Genomic DNA, 17674 nt, shown 5'->3' with positions numbered 1-17674 from the left:
TCAACCACCTAGTGAGGCTCAGAGAGGGTAAGTGGCTTGCACAAGGTCACACAGCAATTCAGTGGCAGGACAGGGATCTGAGTGGAGTTCTGTCTGTCCTAACCCAGCTCTTTCCCTGGCACTATCTGAACCCTTGCTTCTCTTCCCTGCCTGAACCTTAGTTTCCCCATCTGCAGAAGAGGGCAGGTCTTCGGCACCTCTTCCTCCTCCACAGTCAGTGCTGTCTCCACTCCCTTAATTCCTAGGCCTGGGGCCCTGGGGGGCCCTGTCATCTGCCCCATCCAGCTGACTTCTCTGCAGCCCATCTGCCGTGAGTGACCTTTGGGGCCGGCCTGACTCTGGGCTTGCAGAGCCGGTGGGTCAGACCGGGCAGGCCTGGTGGGGCAGCGGAGGCCACGCTCTGGGACATTTGTGGAGCAAGGTGACCAGGAGCGTGGCTGAGCCTGGAGGGTGGCCTGATTCCTGCCTCATTGCGAGAGGGGCAGGCTGGCTCAGGTTGGGCAAGGTACGGAGGGGGTGCTGGGGGTCCTGGGATCTCCAGGTCGCACACACAGTGTCACCTCCCCACACATGAACCTTGACATGGTGGGAAACTCAGGGGGCCCTGAGCTTCGGGGAAGGTCCTGAGGGAGGGGGCTGGAGGCGGGCAGTGATGAGAACCAAAGCCGAGTGGGTGGGGGGGAGCAGTCCAGCTGGACCACCTCTGTCCCTCCCACTGCCCCAGGGAGACTCCATCGGGGACAGGGAAGGGACATCCTAGGTGCCAGCTTCTCTCTATCCTTCCCAATCCCCACCAATCTTAGGAGACTTCTTAAAGATCATCTAGTTCAAAACCATCTTTACCCCATTTAACAAATGAGGAAAATGAGGCTCAGAGAGGGCCATGACCAGCCCAAGGTCACACAGCAGGTCAGTGGCAGGGACTAACCTGGAGCCCAAGTTTCTAACCAGCACAGCTTCTCCAACAGTGCATGTTCTTGTCCCCCGTGCCCCACCTCCCTTACTGGGAGACTGGCCACGAGGTGGAGTTCATTCATCAGCACCCGGGACTATGCCTGGTACATAGAAGGTGCTCGATAAACGTGTGTTAAGTGGCCCACTAGGCAAGTGTATTGAGCAGTGTCCTGTGCCAGGGCCCCAGTGACGTCCGTGCTCAGACAGAGAGGTGCCTGGGCAGAGTGGGGCCCATGCGGCAGGGAGGGGGAGAGTGGGGGGCTGGTGGTCAAAGGTGATGTCTGAACCAAGACCCAGTGGAGTGTGGGCATTAACCAGGCAAGGGAGTGTGTTAGAAAGGCCTGGCAGGGGTGGGGAGATGGGGGGGCGAGCTGGACGGAGGACCGCTCTGGTAGAGTTGGTGAGTGATGGCCAGGCCAGGTGGGACGGAGAGGAGCAGATGGACGGAAGGCTCAGTCCCCCACTGGAGAGCCACAGAGGAAGCATGGCGCCTGCCAGGGCAACCTCAGCAGGGGAGGGCACAGGCAGGGGCCGCATCTCCCCTGGGCCCCACCCTCAGCGCTCCCCGTTTCTGTCCCAGGGGAAGGCAGGGGCTGCCCTCAGGAGGCAGCCACCACGCGTCCACTGTCACGCCCCTGGCCATGGAGCCCACAGGCCCGGCCCCCTCTCCAGAGATGCGTGTGCACGTGCCGGGGTCACACACGGGCGTCTGTACTTGATCCAGCATTCTGAACCCCCCACCAGGTCTCGGGGTCTGACAGGCATGAGAACAGTGATGTGACAGGGTGTTTGAGAAGGTTTAGGAGGGAAGGGGGACAGGGCAGACATACGGAATATGGGTCTCTCTCTGTGGGTGGGTTTCTGTCCATCTGTGCGTGGGTACCTGTGGGTTTGAGGGTCTCTGTGTCCTCAGGAGACCACGTGTGTGTACATGTGTACGTACATGTGGGGTGTGTGCGCATGTGGGGTACGTGCACAAGTGAGGGCGTGTGTGTATATGTGGGGTGTGTGTACGCATGTGGGGTACATGCACATGTGAGGGTGTGTGTGCACGTGTGGGGTACGTGCACATGTGAGGGTATGTGCGCACATGTGAGGGTGCATGCACATGTGGGGTGTGTGTACATGTGTGTCTCTCCCCAGGCCCCTCCCTCCGTCTCCCGCTGCTCGGCGTGAGGAGCTCATTAGGTGGCTCCTGGCTGCGGGGTCACTGGAGCCCCAGCGCCCGCCTGTGCGGCTCTCTGGAGAAGGGCAGGACGGGCCCTGCGCTCCTGGAGGCCCCAAGTTTGGAGGCTGGGTGCCCAGAGAGCCCAGAGCCAAGTTGGGGTCTTTCCTCAGGGGCCTCCTTCCTGCTAATAGGCATCGGTGGGCGGCCCAGGTGGCCCTGAGTCGGGACTGTCTGTTTCCTGATTCCACCTCTCCGCTGACAAACGAAGCTCGCTCTCTCGGAACCCCGTGTGGAGCAGCTGCTGGAGGCTCCAGCCCTCAGGATCCAAAATCTAACCCATGCACCCCTCCCCCGACTTAGAGACTGCCCAGTGCTCCCCTGGAAAGGGACCAGAAGATAAATTCCTGTTCATGAGCAACTTAATTAACAGGAGCCTCACCTGTTAGAGCAGATGTCTCCTCCAGCGGCTCATTTACAGGAAGGGCAGCCTTGTTCCCAGGGGCCACGGCCTCTGCCCGGGGTCACCAGGGAATGAGTGGCATAGGGGGCACAGGCTCGTAGAAGTGCTTCCTAGAGAGGTTTGCTTGGTTGCCTCCTTTTTTTTCCAGATGTTTCCCTGAAACATGCCAAGTCCTCCTGTTTATCTTTAGAGCGTTTTCTGCGTTGGGACTGATTCTTTTCGACAATAGCCTGTAGCTCTCAATGTGGCCACTAGATGGCAGGCTAGAGAGCTGGGACTAGGCAAAGGCAAATTACCGGTTATTAATCGCAGAGCTAGGGGGTGTGGGCTGGCTGCCTACGGTTTAAAAAGTCCAGCAACGGCTGCATAGCCTCAACGTGATCAATTGGAAAGACTCATCTTGGTTGTTACGGAATGCAAATTCTGGTTATCAGCTCTGCTAGGAGGCTGCTGTGCAACCTGGAAAGTCCCTTGGTGTCTCTGGGCCTCAGTTTCCCTACTTGCACAAAGCAGGAGGAGGGACTGGATTAGATGCACGGTTCTCAACTTTTTCCACATGCATGGGGCACCTGGGAGTCATGGTGCTCTTTACGGAACCTCATCATATATGTCCCTCCACCCCACCCCTGCAGGTCTCTAGCCACTCCACCTCTGATGGATCAAGGGAAGGAGACAGCATGGAGGGGAAGGGTGGGGAGGAAGGAAGCACCAGACTGCAAGTCAGGAGGCTGGGTTCTGGTTCCTTTCTGTGGGACCTTTCATAAGTCACTATCCCTTTCTGGGCCTCGGCAAGATGGGGTTGGATGATCTCTAAAAGTGCCCTCTCCTGGCCCCAGCCAACTCCCGGCCTCCCTGGGCCCACACACCCCTCAAGCTGCTGCATGCCTCCCTAAGCCCATTGGCCAAGCCATTTAAATAGGAAAAGTGCTTTTTCCCTCCAGTGAGAAACTAGGGCAGTCACCACTAAAGCCTGGGTTGCCAGCCCACACCTGCCCCTGGCGAGCTCTTCCCTTGGCCCAGGCTGGGGAGAGTGGTGGGAGGGAGGCCTGGGGAGCTCAGGGGCAGCTGCTGGGGATGCTGAGCCTGGTCTGGGCCGCTGCCCACCCCCCAGCGCCTGTCCAGCTCACACTCCCTGGTTCAGCAAGAACCCACCTCCGTGCAGGGGCCTCGGGGCTGGGCCTGGGGTGGGGGCGGGACAGAGAGGTGGAGAAGGTGCTCCCGGGACAGGACCACAGCCGGCCGGGAGGCAAAGCTGACAGCTGTGGGAAGGCTGCTCTCAGGCCCCAGCTGCAGGCCAGGGAACTGGAGGTTCCCCTGCACCGACAGACCCAGGTGCTGGTCCCAGGGCCTGCACGTGCCCGTCATGGGACCCGGGGCAGCCACGCTCCTCTAGGAGCCTTCAGTTCTCCAACAATAAGATGGGGTTAATCATACCGGTTTCCATGTGGTTTTGTAAGGATGGAATGCCACCGTGTGTGTAGAGAGCTTGGCGTGGAGCCGCGTGCGCAGTCAGCGGTCCATAGGCGCTGCTGTTGTGAGGAAGGTGCTGGGGGGCTGAGGCCGGGGGCGGGGAGGGTGGGTGCGTCAGGACGTTGTGCAGAGGCTGGTTTTGGGAGACGCGCACCAAGTGCATGTGGGGGGTGGGGGTGTTCCTGGTAGACGGGCCTGCGTGTGCAGAGGTGGAGAGGAGGAGCCGGCCTGGGAACAGTGTGCCTGGGGGGGGACTGCGTGTGGGGGGAGGTGGGAGGTGGGATCTCCACATCTTCTAGGGGTTTATTCAGAATGATAAATGGCTATGTATCAGGAGCTTAGGACAAGCTGTCACGGTGCTTTACATGAGCTGTGTCATCTCATCTTCCTAACAGCCCTAGGATGTTGGTGCCGTGGTGATGCTCACTTTACAGATGGGGAAACTGAGGCACAGAGAGGTTGAGGAACCTGCCCAAGGCCACACGGCTGGCCGAGGACAGAGCTAGGAACTTGTGCTTTCATGACCCCAGAGCTTTTTGCTCCTTTTCACGACTTCTTCCTCTCCTTTTGGTGTGTAGGCACCTTATCCACCCACCCTGCCTGCAGGAAAGACCCCTGCCCACGTCCAGGGTCAAAGCAGAAAGGCTCCAGGGGCACCTTCTCTTCCCATCCCCCACCCCTCCAGCGTGGCGTGCTCTAGACCTCTGAACGCCCTTCACTGTCAGGGCACAGAGTTCTCTGGTGCTGGGCCCTGTGCAGCCTGAGGGGGACCAGTCAGGGCAGGAGGCAGGATGGTTCAGTGGTTAGTGCAGAGCATGGCCTCTGAGCTGCCCTGCCAGCATTCAAAGCTTGGTCCTGCATTAATTAGCTGCAGGACCTGGGGAAAAGAGTCTTCTCTTGCTTCGATCCCTCGTCTGCACCATGGGGATGGCACACATGGGTTAGTCTGCAGCCCCAGGTGCAGAACACATGCCAGCGAACTGCCCCACCCCCTTTCCCATAGAGGGAGGGTCCCAGTATTGGGGTCACAGACGTCAGCCTCCAGGACATTAGACGTGGCTCTGCGCCTGGGGTCTTGGCCAGCAGCTCCACCTCTTGGGCCTCAGTTTCCCCATCTCTAAAGTAGGGTGCTGGCCCTCCTTTGCTAGACTGTGGGGCAGCAAAGCGTCCGCACGACCCCTGCTCCCGGAAGGCACCCTGTGGAGGTGCCGGTGTTGTATATTGATTGCGTGGGATTCTCATACTCTTGGGATTTTGGAATTAGCTTTGCTGCGAGTCCTGGAGAGTCTTAGAATCATTGAGCCTCAGAATCTCAGCTCTCGGTTTCAGAGATGCTCAGGGCCTTGGCTTCGGAATGAGAAATCTTGTAATGATCTGGTCTAGGAGACACGGCACCCGGCCCTCACACCCCAGGCCTGCTCTGACCCTTTCTGCCCAGCTCCACACCCAGCAAGGTCGTGGTCAGGCCTTCTGTGTGAGAACGGGCGAGGAAGGTCCCAGGATTCCTTCTTGGAAGGACCTTGGGGACACCTGTTGGCAAGGGGGCTGGGAGACTCTCCTTGAAACAGAGCTTGCATGAAATCTCAGGATTTTCATTTAGGGTGTGTGTTTGCCTGGGGCTTGGGGTGCAGCTGCAGGAGGCTGTGGCCCCAGGCCACACCTTAGACCCCTGGGCTGTCTGTCCTTGTCACCGGCAAGGGGCCCCCAAGCTGCCTTTCGAGAAAAAGGCCTGGCAGCCCCCATGAGGAAGGAAGGGAGGGAGGAGGGAGGTGGGGAGAGAGGAGGAAGATGGAGCGGAGGGGCTCGATTTCCCTGGGGCTGCTGCCCTTTCGGGAGAGAGGGGGTAGGATGGGAGAACATCTGGCCAGAACATCTGGTGAGAACCTGACTTGGGAACAGGAAAGAGCGGCCAGGACTGTGGATGGAGAAATGCTTGGGGGTGGGGGTAGAGGGAGGACAGCACCCTGGGGTCCAGTTCTACTCTGCAAATCAGGAAGGAGTGATTCCTGGATGGGACACCAGATTGACAGAGCAGGCTACTCTATATTCATTCATTCATTCATTCATTCATTTGTTCATTCATTCATCCAAAGAAGCATCCACTGAGAGGCCATTGGGCTAGGCCTTGGGCCAGATGTGGGGTCACTGAGAAGATTCAGACACAGCACCTTCTCTGCAGGCAGACACTTGGAGCCAGGGGTGGGCCAAGGGGGACACGTGCTCTAATGGAGGCAGTAGGGCCGAGGGGATGGGCCGCCTACATGTACTTTGGGGAGGCTTCGCAGAGGAGGGGACAGGGCGTTTGAAGAATGAGTAGGATTCTTTGGGCCACAGGGGTGCAGGGACCTTTGGTGGGATGGGGGCCCGGCCACCCCCCTGGGGCCTGAGCATCGACAGCCTTGGGGAGGAACCCAAGGCCTCTCCTGGGCTGGAGGGTGCAGGGGTGCCAGCTCCTTGGCTGGGGTTTGTTTCCTATGTCGGGAGTGGGCGCCGAGGCCCCTCATCAGCCCACAGGCCCCTCCCCGGCTGGGCTGGGGCTAGCAGCGGTGTCCTCGGCAGCCTGGCCATATGCTGCCTGGCCTGGCCGCCCAGTGCCTGCTGTGCCCCTGGTTAGCCAGCGTTGGCAGGGTCAGGAGCAGCAGACGGCCTCTCCTGGGCACTCAGCGCCCTCCACTGACCTGGCCTGACCAGAGAGAGAGGGGATCCCCGTGGCCAGTCATAGCCTCGGCCCCCTTGCCCTCAGTCTGGCTCCCCTCCTCCTGGTCACGGGCTGTGCCCGGGGCAGAGGCTGGCATGAGTCCAGCTGTTTCTACTTGAGCTGGCCTGGCAGAGTGGCTGTGCCCGTCCGGGCTAACAGCTCCTGTCTGCAGAGGGCACCCCAGACCTCCAGGGGAGATGCCTATCAGGGAGCACACCCCCATCTCCTCCTGGGTTGCCTACTGCCGCCAAGGGCCCCCTGTCCAGATGCTCTCCAGCATCCCAGTCTGGTCTGGGGGTCCCCTGTGGAAAGGGTTGAAAAGGTTGAGTGGCTCCATCAGTTTGCCCACAGTCATCTGTCTCCTCCCAGCTCCTGACTGAAATGCCACCTAGAGACCGTCTTTACCCCAGTGCCACCCACACGGTACGCCAGGCCACACCCCTCTCTCCTGAACCCAGATCCCGAGTTCTTATAAAACGACTTCACATGGGTGTGTGCCAGGTACCCCAAACTCCATGTGTCCAGATGGAGCCTCATCTCCACTGATGGCTGCTCCATGCCCCTGGCCTCAGGCCCCAACCCTTGGAGAGGCTCCAACTCCTCTCCTCCTTCCACACCCCACATCCTGTCCCCGGGCTCGGCCTTCAAAATATCTCCAGCATTCAGCCACATCCCTGCCTCCACTGCTGTCATCATCTGGACCCAGCCAGATGTGCAATATCATGATGGCAGGTGAGCGATGGCCGGGACAGGGGGGACGGAGAGGAGCAGATGGACTGAAGGCCCAGACCCGCCCTGGAGAGTCACAGAGGATGCCCCGCGTCTGCCTGGGCAACCTCAGCAAGGAGGGCACAGGCAGGGGCCACATGTCTCCTGGGTCCCACCCTCAGGGCTCCCCATTTCTGTCCTAGGGGAAGGCAGCCACCGTGTGGCCACTGTCGCCCCTGGCCGTGGAGCCCAGCTCCACATTCCAGAGATGTGTGTGCACGTGCCGGCGTCACACATGGGCGTTTGTACACCACCCCACAGGCTGTATCTCCTAAGGGTCCCCTCTTCCACCCTGGCCCACCGCAGTCCATTTTCGCCCCCCAGACCCGGGGCGATCCTTTCGAACCTTCCTCAGACCACACCCCTCTTCCACCCGGAGCACCGGGTGGAGTAGAAGCCCGAGTCCTCACCCTGCCTGCACCCCTCACTCGCTTCCCTCCAGCCACACTGGCCTCCCAGCTGTTCCTTACTCTGCCGGCTCGCTCCCACTCAGCCCTGCCCTGGCTGTTCCCTCTGCCTGGGGAGCTCCCACTCAGCCCTGCCCTGGCTGTTCCCTCTGCCTGGGGAGCTCCTCCCCGGATGTGCGCACAGCTGGCTCCCTCACCGCCTCGAGTCTCTTCTTGCCAGGGAGCCTTTCCCGGCCCCCATTTTACACCCACCTGCCCCCGGCCCAGCCTGGTGCTCCCCACCCCTCCCCCATTCCTCTTTTTCCTGATACTTACCCAACAAGCTGGGAAATGTACGTATTTATTTCATTTGCTGTTTCTGTCTGTCTCTCCCTACCCCGACCTAGGGCGTCTACTTTTTTTTCAGCTGATGTATCCCTAGAGCCTAGAATGGGGCCCGGCACATAGTGGGCCCGCAGTAAATATTTGTTGAGTGGATCCATCCCCCCATCCATCACTTCTTCATTTGTTCAAGCTGCCGTCCTCGGAGGGGCCGCTCTGGGCCAGGCCCTGGGCTGGACTGGAGGATGCAGGGCACCCCGCATGGGCCTCGTGCTCGGGACGATCCCGGTTCCCGGGGGGCAGAGCCATGAACTGATGAAGGCCAGCTGGGTAATGAGTGCTGTGATGGAGGGAGGACGGGCTGTGGCAGCTCACTGCAGGGGCACCAGCCCAGCCTGGGGGCCAGGAGAGGTGACCACTCAGCTGAGGGCTAAAAAAGAGGAGAGATGGCCTTCTGAGTGTGTGCCGGGGCTGGACGGTGACCCAGACCCTGGGCTTTCCAGGAACTGGAAGTGGGTGGGTCTGGCTGGGTCACAGCAGCCTGGACCCCCGCCTGCCGTGGGAAGTGGACCCGGCATTGCCCCAGCAGCACAGGACCAGGAACAGGAAGCTTTATGGCACAGGGTCGGGGAGGGCGCTGTGGGTGGGGGGCAGAGTGTGCAAAGGTGGGGAGAGGGGATGCTGGGGGCATCTGCCAGTGTGGCCGGAGCAGCAGGTTCAGGCGTGCATGGTGGACAGAGGGAGGTGAGGCTGGGGAGATGGGCTGGGGCCAGATTGTGGGTGCGTGTGAGTGCGGGATGTGGGGGAGATAGGGATTTGCATTTTCCCTGTTGGGATGGATGGGCTGCTAGTGGCTTCTGACTTCGGGGGCTCCCTCTTCTGCAGTGTCCTGGCTCCATGGTCTTCCTGAGAGGCTGGCTGGTCAGGAACCATTGTCCTCTTCTGTGGACGAGGCCACTGGGGCCCAGAGAGGGCAAGCTCTGCCTCCAGGCTGCCCAGCCGGGACTGGGACCCGGATACCCTGTTGTGGGTTGGTGTTCTGGGTGATTGCCTGGGTAGGCAGGCTGCATTGGCATCCTGGGGACTCCGGGGTCCACTCCCTTCTCGGCTGGGGAAGCAGGGCTCTCAGCCACACTCATGGGTCACCTGCGGCCTGTTCCTATCAAGGTCCCCCTGGCCCCATCCCAGGCTGAAGGCCAGGAAAGTCACACCAAGAGAGCAGAACCAGGCAAGCTCATCCTGAGAGAGGGTGATGGAGAGCCATGGGGGACCAGAGGCAGAAGGGCTTCATGTCTAACTGGGCGTGAGAATCAGAGAAGACTGCCTAGAAGAGGAGAGTTTGCTTGGGGGAAGGTGTGGAGGGAGATGAGTAGCAAGGGTGGTCTGAGGCAGGTGGTGACAGTCTCGAAGGCAGTCTTTCTCTCTCTCTGCATCTCTGTTCTCTGTCTACATTTTTCTCTGTCTCTCTGTGTCTCTCTGTCTTTCTCTCTCTCCTGTGCCCAGAGCCAGGGGAGCTGAGGGCAGAGTGGAAGCTTCTGACTAGCCTTGGCTAATTACTTGACTGTGGGCATAAAAGGAGGATTAGCGGGGGTCTCGCTAGGTCCTCCCTGGCTCCCTGACCCCGTGGCCCCTTTCCCCGGGCACGGGAGCTACGAACTTGTTCTGAGTCCCTAATTAGCTCATTATGCCTCGGCTCTGGGGCGTTGGGACTCCCTGGGCCCCAGGGAGGGCCGTGAAGTGAGCCGGCCTGGCTGGGCAGAGGGAGGCGGGAGGGGAAGAGGGGCCGGGCTCCCATTCAGGGAGGCCAGCGGGCAGGTTTTCAGGAGCCTTTCAGAATTTCAATATCCTGGAGAACAAGGGAAATGTAATTAATTGAGCAACAAAGGCTGGGCCCGGGGGAGCAGCCATGGAGCAGCCGGGCTGGAATTGTGCAGAGCCGCCGTCATCGAGAACTTTCTGATCCAGCACCGTCTCACAGCCGCTGCCTGGCCCTCTGCGCTTGCCTCCTGCCTCTGTCCCGGCCTCCAGGATTGCCCAGAGCCCATCAAGGGCTGACCCTCCCTGACCAGTCACCTGACACAGAGCCCCACACTCCTTAGACCCCCCCAGCATGGCCTCGATGTGCTCTCTGCATGGTCCCATCTTTGTGCCTTTGCCACAAGTTCCTGTCATCCTGCAGGGCTCAACTCAAGTCAGCCCCTCCAGTGACATGCCTGGAGCTGCCCCCACATCCCTAGCATGGTCCTTTTTCCCAACACCGTGGTCCCCTGTCCCCCTCTGCTAGACTGCAAGCTCCGAAGGGGTAAAAAATGGGGCTTGTTCATCTTTGGATTTCCCACGTGCCCAGGACTGTGCCTGGCATACAAAAGTATTTATAAGTGTTTGATGAATGAATGAGTGATGGGGCATCAGAAAGGTCTGCAACTGACTTACTGAACATTTGGATGACTTAAAGGGTGCTTGTTCTATCTTCGTGCTTCCCTCCTCCGCACACCCCTTGGCTACCCTGTTGGGGAGCGTGTATGGGAGGTGGTGCATTGAGCCCTCACTCCCCCTTGCCTCTTGCTCTTAAATGGAGGCAGCAGCCTGCAAGGAGCCCCACTGCCTTTCCTGAGAGGAGGCTGACCTAGTTCTGTGGGGCGGGAGGATGGGGTGGGCATTAATTATTGAATGGAAATCACTCCACACAGAGCTCATGATGCAAATCCCGAATAATTACCCTTGTTAATAACCACCTCAGCATCACCCCTGGAATAAATAAAAATCTGGACAGGGCCACTGTTCTCCTTGTCACCATCCTTCCATCCTCCCCTCTCCAATCTCCACTCTCTCTCCATGACTTATCACATCAGGCATTCATGAGCAGTCATTCAACAAATGTTGGCTGAGCCTCTGTTCTGGGCCAGGACCTGCTGGGTTCTGGGAACGCTGACTCAGACACAGGCCCTGCCCCCAGGAGCCCAATGGATGTGACAGGAGGGTAAAGAGAGAAGTATACACTAGGGCTAGAAGAAGACTAGATGTTGATGTGAATGGGGCCTCCAAGGTTATGCAGTATGCAACCTGCACAGCTGTACGTGGCAGCCTAGGCTAGGTCAGAGGTGCTGAGATTGCCCAGAGCAGAAGAGAGAGGGATGAACTCTACCTAGGATGGAGTGAGAAAGGATATGGGAAGGCTTCTCAGAGAGAAAATAGAGCTTCAACTGGACCGTGGTGTCTGAATAAGGGTTTGCCAGGCACAAGAGAGATGGAAGGATGTTCCAGAAAGAGAGAACAGCATGAGTAAAAGCATGGAGGTGTGAAACCCCATGGTATGTTTAGAGAACTTCAAATAATCTGGTGTTGCTAGGCACAGGGTGCAAATTGGTGAGAGAGGGAGAGAGAGACAGAGAGAGAGGTATGGATGAAGCTAGAGAGGCAGGGAGGGTCGGACCTCACAGGATCTTGGGGGGCGTGCACTCAAGGGGTGACCCACCACCCCTTGAGCATTTCTTCCCGTAGTTCCAGCACAAGTCTCAGGGCTGAATCTCATTGGTCCTGGCTTGGGTCACATGCCCATCCTGGACCAATCACTGGGGCTAGGGGAACAGAATGTGCTGATTGGTCAGGCCTTGGTCATGTGATCGCCATGTCAGCCCACCCAAACCAAGGGACAGGAGTGGGGAGGGCACTGTTCCTAAGACTGGGAAAGGTGTCTGGGCAAAGCCACAGAGGTGACCCATCTGCCTGGGGCTTGCACTCCTGTGGATTCTCCAGTTACCGGGGCAGCGGGATCTTCATGGGTGGAGTCAGGAGGGAGTGGGTGACGTACAGACAGTTACTGAAGCCGTAACGGTGGATGACATCTCCCAGACTTGGGAGAGCAGGTCAGTTTCACAGGTGGGGCGGGGGGTGGGAGACTGAGCCAGTGGAGAGAGAGAGGGTGTTGATGGCCAGCCCAGGGCAGGAGGGGCAGAGGGGAAGGATGGGGAGACAGACGTAAGGATGATAAGTGTGTGGGGTGGGGCCGGAAGCTGAGCCCATTCTCCATTTTCCCTGTGGGGTGGGAGCCCCAGGGTTTGCTCAAAGTTAGCTGTGGCCCTTGAGCCGGGGAACCATTGCGGGGTGGCTGCTGTCTTCTTGGGCCCCTTTGCCGAGGGTCTTCATCCTCCAAGAGGGGAAGGGACTGGCTCAAGGTCCTACAGGCCAGCAGGGCGGGATTTAAACCCGGATCTCTCTAAATCACAGGCTCTCTCTCCTTACTGCTGGCTTTCAGGATGGCAGGCCCCTCCAAGATGTGACTAACTCTTTCTGCTCCCCTTCCCATGCCTGCCTGAGGCCCCTCAGGTCCCCCATCGCCCTCCTTGGGGACTCCTGTTTCCATCCCATTTTCCTGTTTTCTCCTCTTCTCGCCTCTGGCTTGGCTGGTTCAGTGCAGCTATTTCTCAGGAAGGGAAAAGGCCTCATCTCCTGACATCAGGCCAGATCTGAGTCCATCGCTGGCCATGACTTTTCTGTAGGTGGCTCTGAGATCTCTGCCTGGTCCCATCATGCTGTGGGGTGGGTCAGCAGGGTGGTTCTTGCTGGTGCTGGTGTGTCCTGGCATGCTCAAGGGACCAGTGATTGCCCCGGAAATGAAGGGCATTCAGGATACATTCATTAGGCACCTACTGTGCCCATTGAGGGGGTGCTGGACATCGTGAGCCTTGGTCTCAGGCCTCTGAGTACTTGGGGGTTGTGGAAAGGGTGCTAGACTTGGTGTCAGGACACCTGGTTTAAATCCAGACCCTGCCGCTTCCTAGCTATGTGACCTTGGGCAAGTAGCTTCAGTTCTCTGAACCTCCAGTTGCCTGCTCTATAAAATAGGGATAATATTGCCAGCCTCACAGAGTCGTCAGGAAGACTGAAGGAGATCATATTGATGCATTATGCAGAAGAGCGCTTGGCACATAAACAGTGCTCCGTAAAGGCCTGCTTATTCATCCACAATCTAGCAGAAGTGCATTGGGGCCCAGAGCCATTTCCATGGCCTCTGGGTGGAGGGGCAGATGTCAAGGAGAAGGTCTGTCTGGTGGCCACTGAGCAGGCTGGTGTGTGCTCGTGTGTCCCCACCTGTCTTCCCACCCCCCCAGTTTTCTAACCCTGCTCTCCCTCTCTCCTCTCTGGGACCTCTGCTCCCCGTCTGAGCATCCCTGCACCCTTCCCCACTCCCAGGTATGCGGATCCTGGTGAACCTGCTGCTGGACACGCTGCCCATGCTGGGGAACGTCCTCCTGCTCTGCTTCTTTGTGTTCTTCATCTTCGGCATCATCGGTGTGCAGCTCTGGGCGGGCTTACTTCGCAACCGCTGCTTCCTGGAGGAGAACTTCACCATGTGAGTGCAGCCTCGCCACCCGGGCGGCTCCCAGCCAGCGTTCCCTGGGGCAGTAGTGGTGCTGATTATTTTAGGGCTGGGCAGGTCTCCCCATGGAGCACTTGGTCCCACTCCTTGTTCCCAGTGGTGCAGAAAGATCAAGGGAGTGTCCAGGCGAGTTGGCGGGGGGTCTACCGTGAATGGCTGGACACTAAAATGAGCACAAAAGGCCTCTGAGTCCTCAAAATTGGTATCAGTCTAACGTAGGCCCTTAGAAGCTAATTCAGCTCCTAGTGACTCTTACTTAACACAAAGTTTTAACTTACTTGGTAATTGTGAATCGGGGGCAACAGAGTGGAAGCAGCAAACTAGAAGGAGGTCAGATGGGAGGGGAAAGAGCACTTAAGACCCAAGCAGAAGTGATGCCAACAGGGAAAAAGAAGACAGAAAACCTCAAAAACAGACAGGCCTGGCTCTCTAATTGCAGCACAGACATTCCTGTTAGTGACTGAGTCATCAAGGACAGGTCAGCTTGCGTTTGGCCCACTTGTGTCTAAAGGCAGGGGGCCAGGCTACTCCTCAGAGATGAGTGTCACAAGCTGTTTAAGCAGAAATCAAGCTTGGGCTCTTGGAGGCGTTGGGTTGAGTTGTCTGAGAAATTTGACATCTGTAGCATCTTAGCGGTGAGGGACAGGCAGCATCTCTGAGTGTGCATACATACACATGTGTTTGGACAAGTATGCTTCCATTTTAATGTGCATCAGTGCACTGCTGCTGTGTGCCAGGCCCGGGGACACAGACATGGGAAAGCATTTCATTCATCCTCTCACTCGACAAATGCACCCAAGTGGCCGCTCTTGCAAAGCCCGGGCTCAGGGCTGGGGACACAGCGGAAGATGGAGTTCCTGTGCCTGAGGAGCACCCAGGCCGGGATCTGCTCACAGACACCTCCACTGAGTGACTTTCATGGACCGAGGACGACGGCAGGAGACACTGCGCAGGGGTGGGCTGAGCTTCCTCCCTGAGGCCTAACTGTGCGTTGTGGAGAGGATGCTAAACCAGAGTCCGGTGAAGGTTGGGGAAGGGACTGGCTCACCTGCCCATCGCTGTGGGGGAACAGGGGGTACCTGTGTAGACCAGAGAAGGGGCACCCTGTGGGTAAGGACCCTGTGGGGGGAGGGACCTGCACTTGTGTCAATCATTTGGAAGAGGGGTTCCCTGAGGCAGGGCCTGGGACGGCAAGAGAAGGGACACCTGCTTCTCCTGGTCTGGCCTTCAAGATGGAGACGTGCAGGTATGAGCTCTCGGCTTTGGGGGTTCAGGACACATCCAGGCCCCTCTGTCCCACATGGATCTTTCCTTAGGTCATTCCGTGGCTGCCCCCTTCTCCTTGTCCCAGCTCAGCCCCAACGTCACCTCCTCCTGGAGGCCTTCCCTCACCACCCCCTCCTCCAGACACCCTGTTGCATTATCCTGCTTGATTTTCTTCGTGGCGCTATCTCTGTGTGAAATCACCTCACTTGTGAGTTTATGTACTGGCCGTGGGGTGTCTCTAGACTGGTGTGTTTACTTGGTTGGCAGTGATGAAGCGCTCCTGCATGACGGGGCGGTGGAGGTAATGCTTAACGTTTGATCCTGGGCAGAGACCAGGAAGCTGAGGCTAAGAGAGGAGAGTCTTGCTCCAGGGCGAGCTCGGCAAAGTCAGAGCTGGAATTTGAACCCGGGTTTCCTGACTCCAGAACCTCCAGTGAGTGTGCTCCACGCATCCCTCTGGGCCCATAAGCCCCCTGGGAGACCCCAAATGATAGGTTCGAGGGTTCCTGATGAGTGCAGACTTGGGACAGTGTTGCCCAGCTAGGAAGTGGCAGGGACCGGCATCTGAGCCCTGGTCTGGTGTCCTCTGCAAAGTGTCTGGTCCCTTCCTCCAGATTCTGTCTAGGCATTAACATGCACACACACGACCGTTTATACCCCAGACAGGTTTTAACACTGTGGATTGCTTTGGCAAGGTGTCTTGAGCGTGTTTTCACACCAGTGTTTCTTCTTCCGTGGACAAACCACAGTTCATCTAGCCAGCCTCTGTTGATGGGCCTTGCGTGCTTTCCAAGTTTTTGCTCCTACATACAAGGCTGCAGGGTGCGTTGTGTATGTGTCTGATCTTTGTATGCACGTGTGATCAATGGCTTGACAATAATTCCTACTCAAAGTGTATGTACTTTTTTTTTTTTCAAGGAAGATCAGCCCTGAGCTAACATCCATTGCCAATCCTCCTCTTTTTGCTGAGGAAGACTGGCCCTGGGCTAACATCCGTGCCCATCTTCCTCTATTTTATATGGGATGCTGCCACAGCATGGCTTGCCAAGCAGTGCGTTGGTGCGCATCCGGGATCCGAACCGTTGAACCCTGGGCCGCCGCAGCAGAGCGCGCACACTTAACCGTTTGCGCCATGGGGCCGGCCCTCCCAGTTTAAGAAATCTTTTCCTAACCCAAGGTCATGAAAATATTCTCCAATGTTTTCTTTTAGGACCTTTTTTGTTTTATCTTTCACATGTACGTCTATATTCCATCTCACATGATTTTGTGGGTGGTGTGTGGTTGGGGTCAAGATTCACTTTTTATATGGATGCTCAGTTGTCCCAGCCCCATCTACTGAGAAGTCCATCTTTCCCCGGTGAATTGCAGTGGTGCCTCCATGTCAGGGGACCGGATGTTTTTGGGTTGGATGTGTTCATGGTAATTGTTGATGGGTGTTGCCAAATTGCCCTCTAAAAATGTTGTACCAATTTACACTCCCAGCAACAGTGTATGAGCGTGTCTGTTTGCACACCTTTTTCCACACTCAGTAATATCAACCCTGAAGTGTTTGCCGTTTGGATGGATGTGAAATGATCTCATTGTTATTTTTGTTTGCATTTTCCTGTTGCTAGTGAGGTGAGCATCTCTTTCTATATATTGGCCATTTTAAGTTCTTCTGTGAATTTTCTGTTCTTATCTTTTGTCCTTTTTTTCCTAGTGGGTTCTTTTTCTTATTGAGTTATAGGAGGTTTTAATATGATTTAGATAGTTATCTTTTATCTGCCTTATATGTTGCAAATACTTTATCCTGGGGACGGCAAACTCTGGCCTGTTTTTGTAAATAAAAATTTTTTTTTTTTTTTTGGTGAGGAAGATTGGCCCTGAGCTACCATCTGTTGCCAATCTTCCTCATTTTGCTTAAGGAAGATTAACCCTGAGCTAACATTCATGCCCGTCTTCCTCTATTTTGTATGTGGGACGCCACCACAGCATGGCTTGATGTGTGGTGTGTAGATCCATGCCCAGGATCTGAACCCGCGAACCCTGGGCAGCTGAAGCGGAGCATGCAAACTTAACCACTATGCCACTGGGCCGACCCCTTTGTAAATAAAGTTTTATGGGAACACAACCATGCCCACTTGTTGACCTAATTCCTATGACTGTTTTCAAGTTACAGTGGTGCAGTTGAGTAATTGGCACAGAGACCATGTGGTCTGCAAAAAAATATTTTCTATCTGGCCCTTTACAAAAAAAGTTTGCCTACCTCTGCTTTATCCCAATTTGTTGCTTGTCTTTTTACTTTGTGTTCTATCTTCTGTCTCATAGAAATTTTACATTTGTACACAGTCAATCTTGTCAACCTTTTCCTGTGTAGAATTTGAAATTTGTGTGTCTTATCCAGGAAGGCCTTACCTATCCTGAGTTAACAAAAATATTCCATATTTTCTTTTAATATTTTTGTGGTTGTATTCGTTGCATTTATGCTTTTTAATCCACCAGAAGTTTATTATTTTTAACTTTATATTTTACTTAACCTAACATATCCAAAATATTATTATTTTCAATGTACAATCAATGTAAACAATTAATAATGAGAAATTTACATTTTTTTCCTTTGGATACCAAGTCTTCAAGTTTATTTTTGTATATGGTGTGAGGTAGGGATCTATCTTTATTTTTTTCCAAATGGTTAGCAATTGTCCCAACACCATTTATTGTCTGGTCCTTCCATTCTCCATGGATCTGAAAGGCATCTCTATAACATGCTAAGTTCTCTTTTATACATGGGTTGGTTTTTGTG

The 17674-nt window shown here is 56.2% G+C and overlaps 1 protein-coding gene across 2 annotated transcripts in view; it reads left to right on the top strand.

Moving 5' to 3' along the window:
• Positions 1-17674, top strand: part of CACNA1I (calcium voltage-gated channel subunit alpha1 I) — a 102783-nt gene that overhangs the window by 38523 nt on the left and 46586 nt on the right. For both annotated transcript variants that reach the window (XM_087448897.1, XM_087448898.1), the window contains exon 5: positions 13440-13599. In XM_087448897.1, the coding sequence (XP_087305023.1) occupies positions 13440-13599 (160 nt within the window). The remainder of the gene's footprint in view (positions 1-13439; positions 13600-17674) is intronic.

The sequence above is a fragment of the Ceratotherium simum genome, chromosome 25 (genome assembly GCF_057802395.1).
Source record: "Ceratotherium simum simum isolate JZ-2026a chromosome 25, ASM5780239v1, whole genome shotgun sequence".
Taxonomy (NCBI): Eukaryota; Metazoa; Chordata; class Mammalia; order Perissodactyla; family Rhinocerotidae; genus Ceratotherium; species Ceratotherium simum.
Note: the sequence above shows the minus strand (reverse complement) of the source record. Positions and strands in the feature narration are given on the sequence as shown.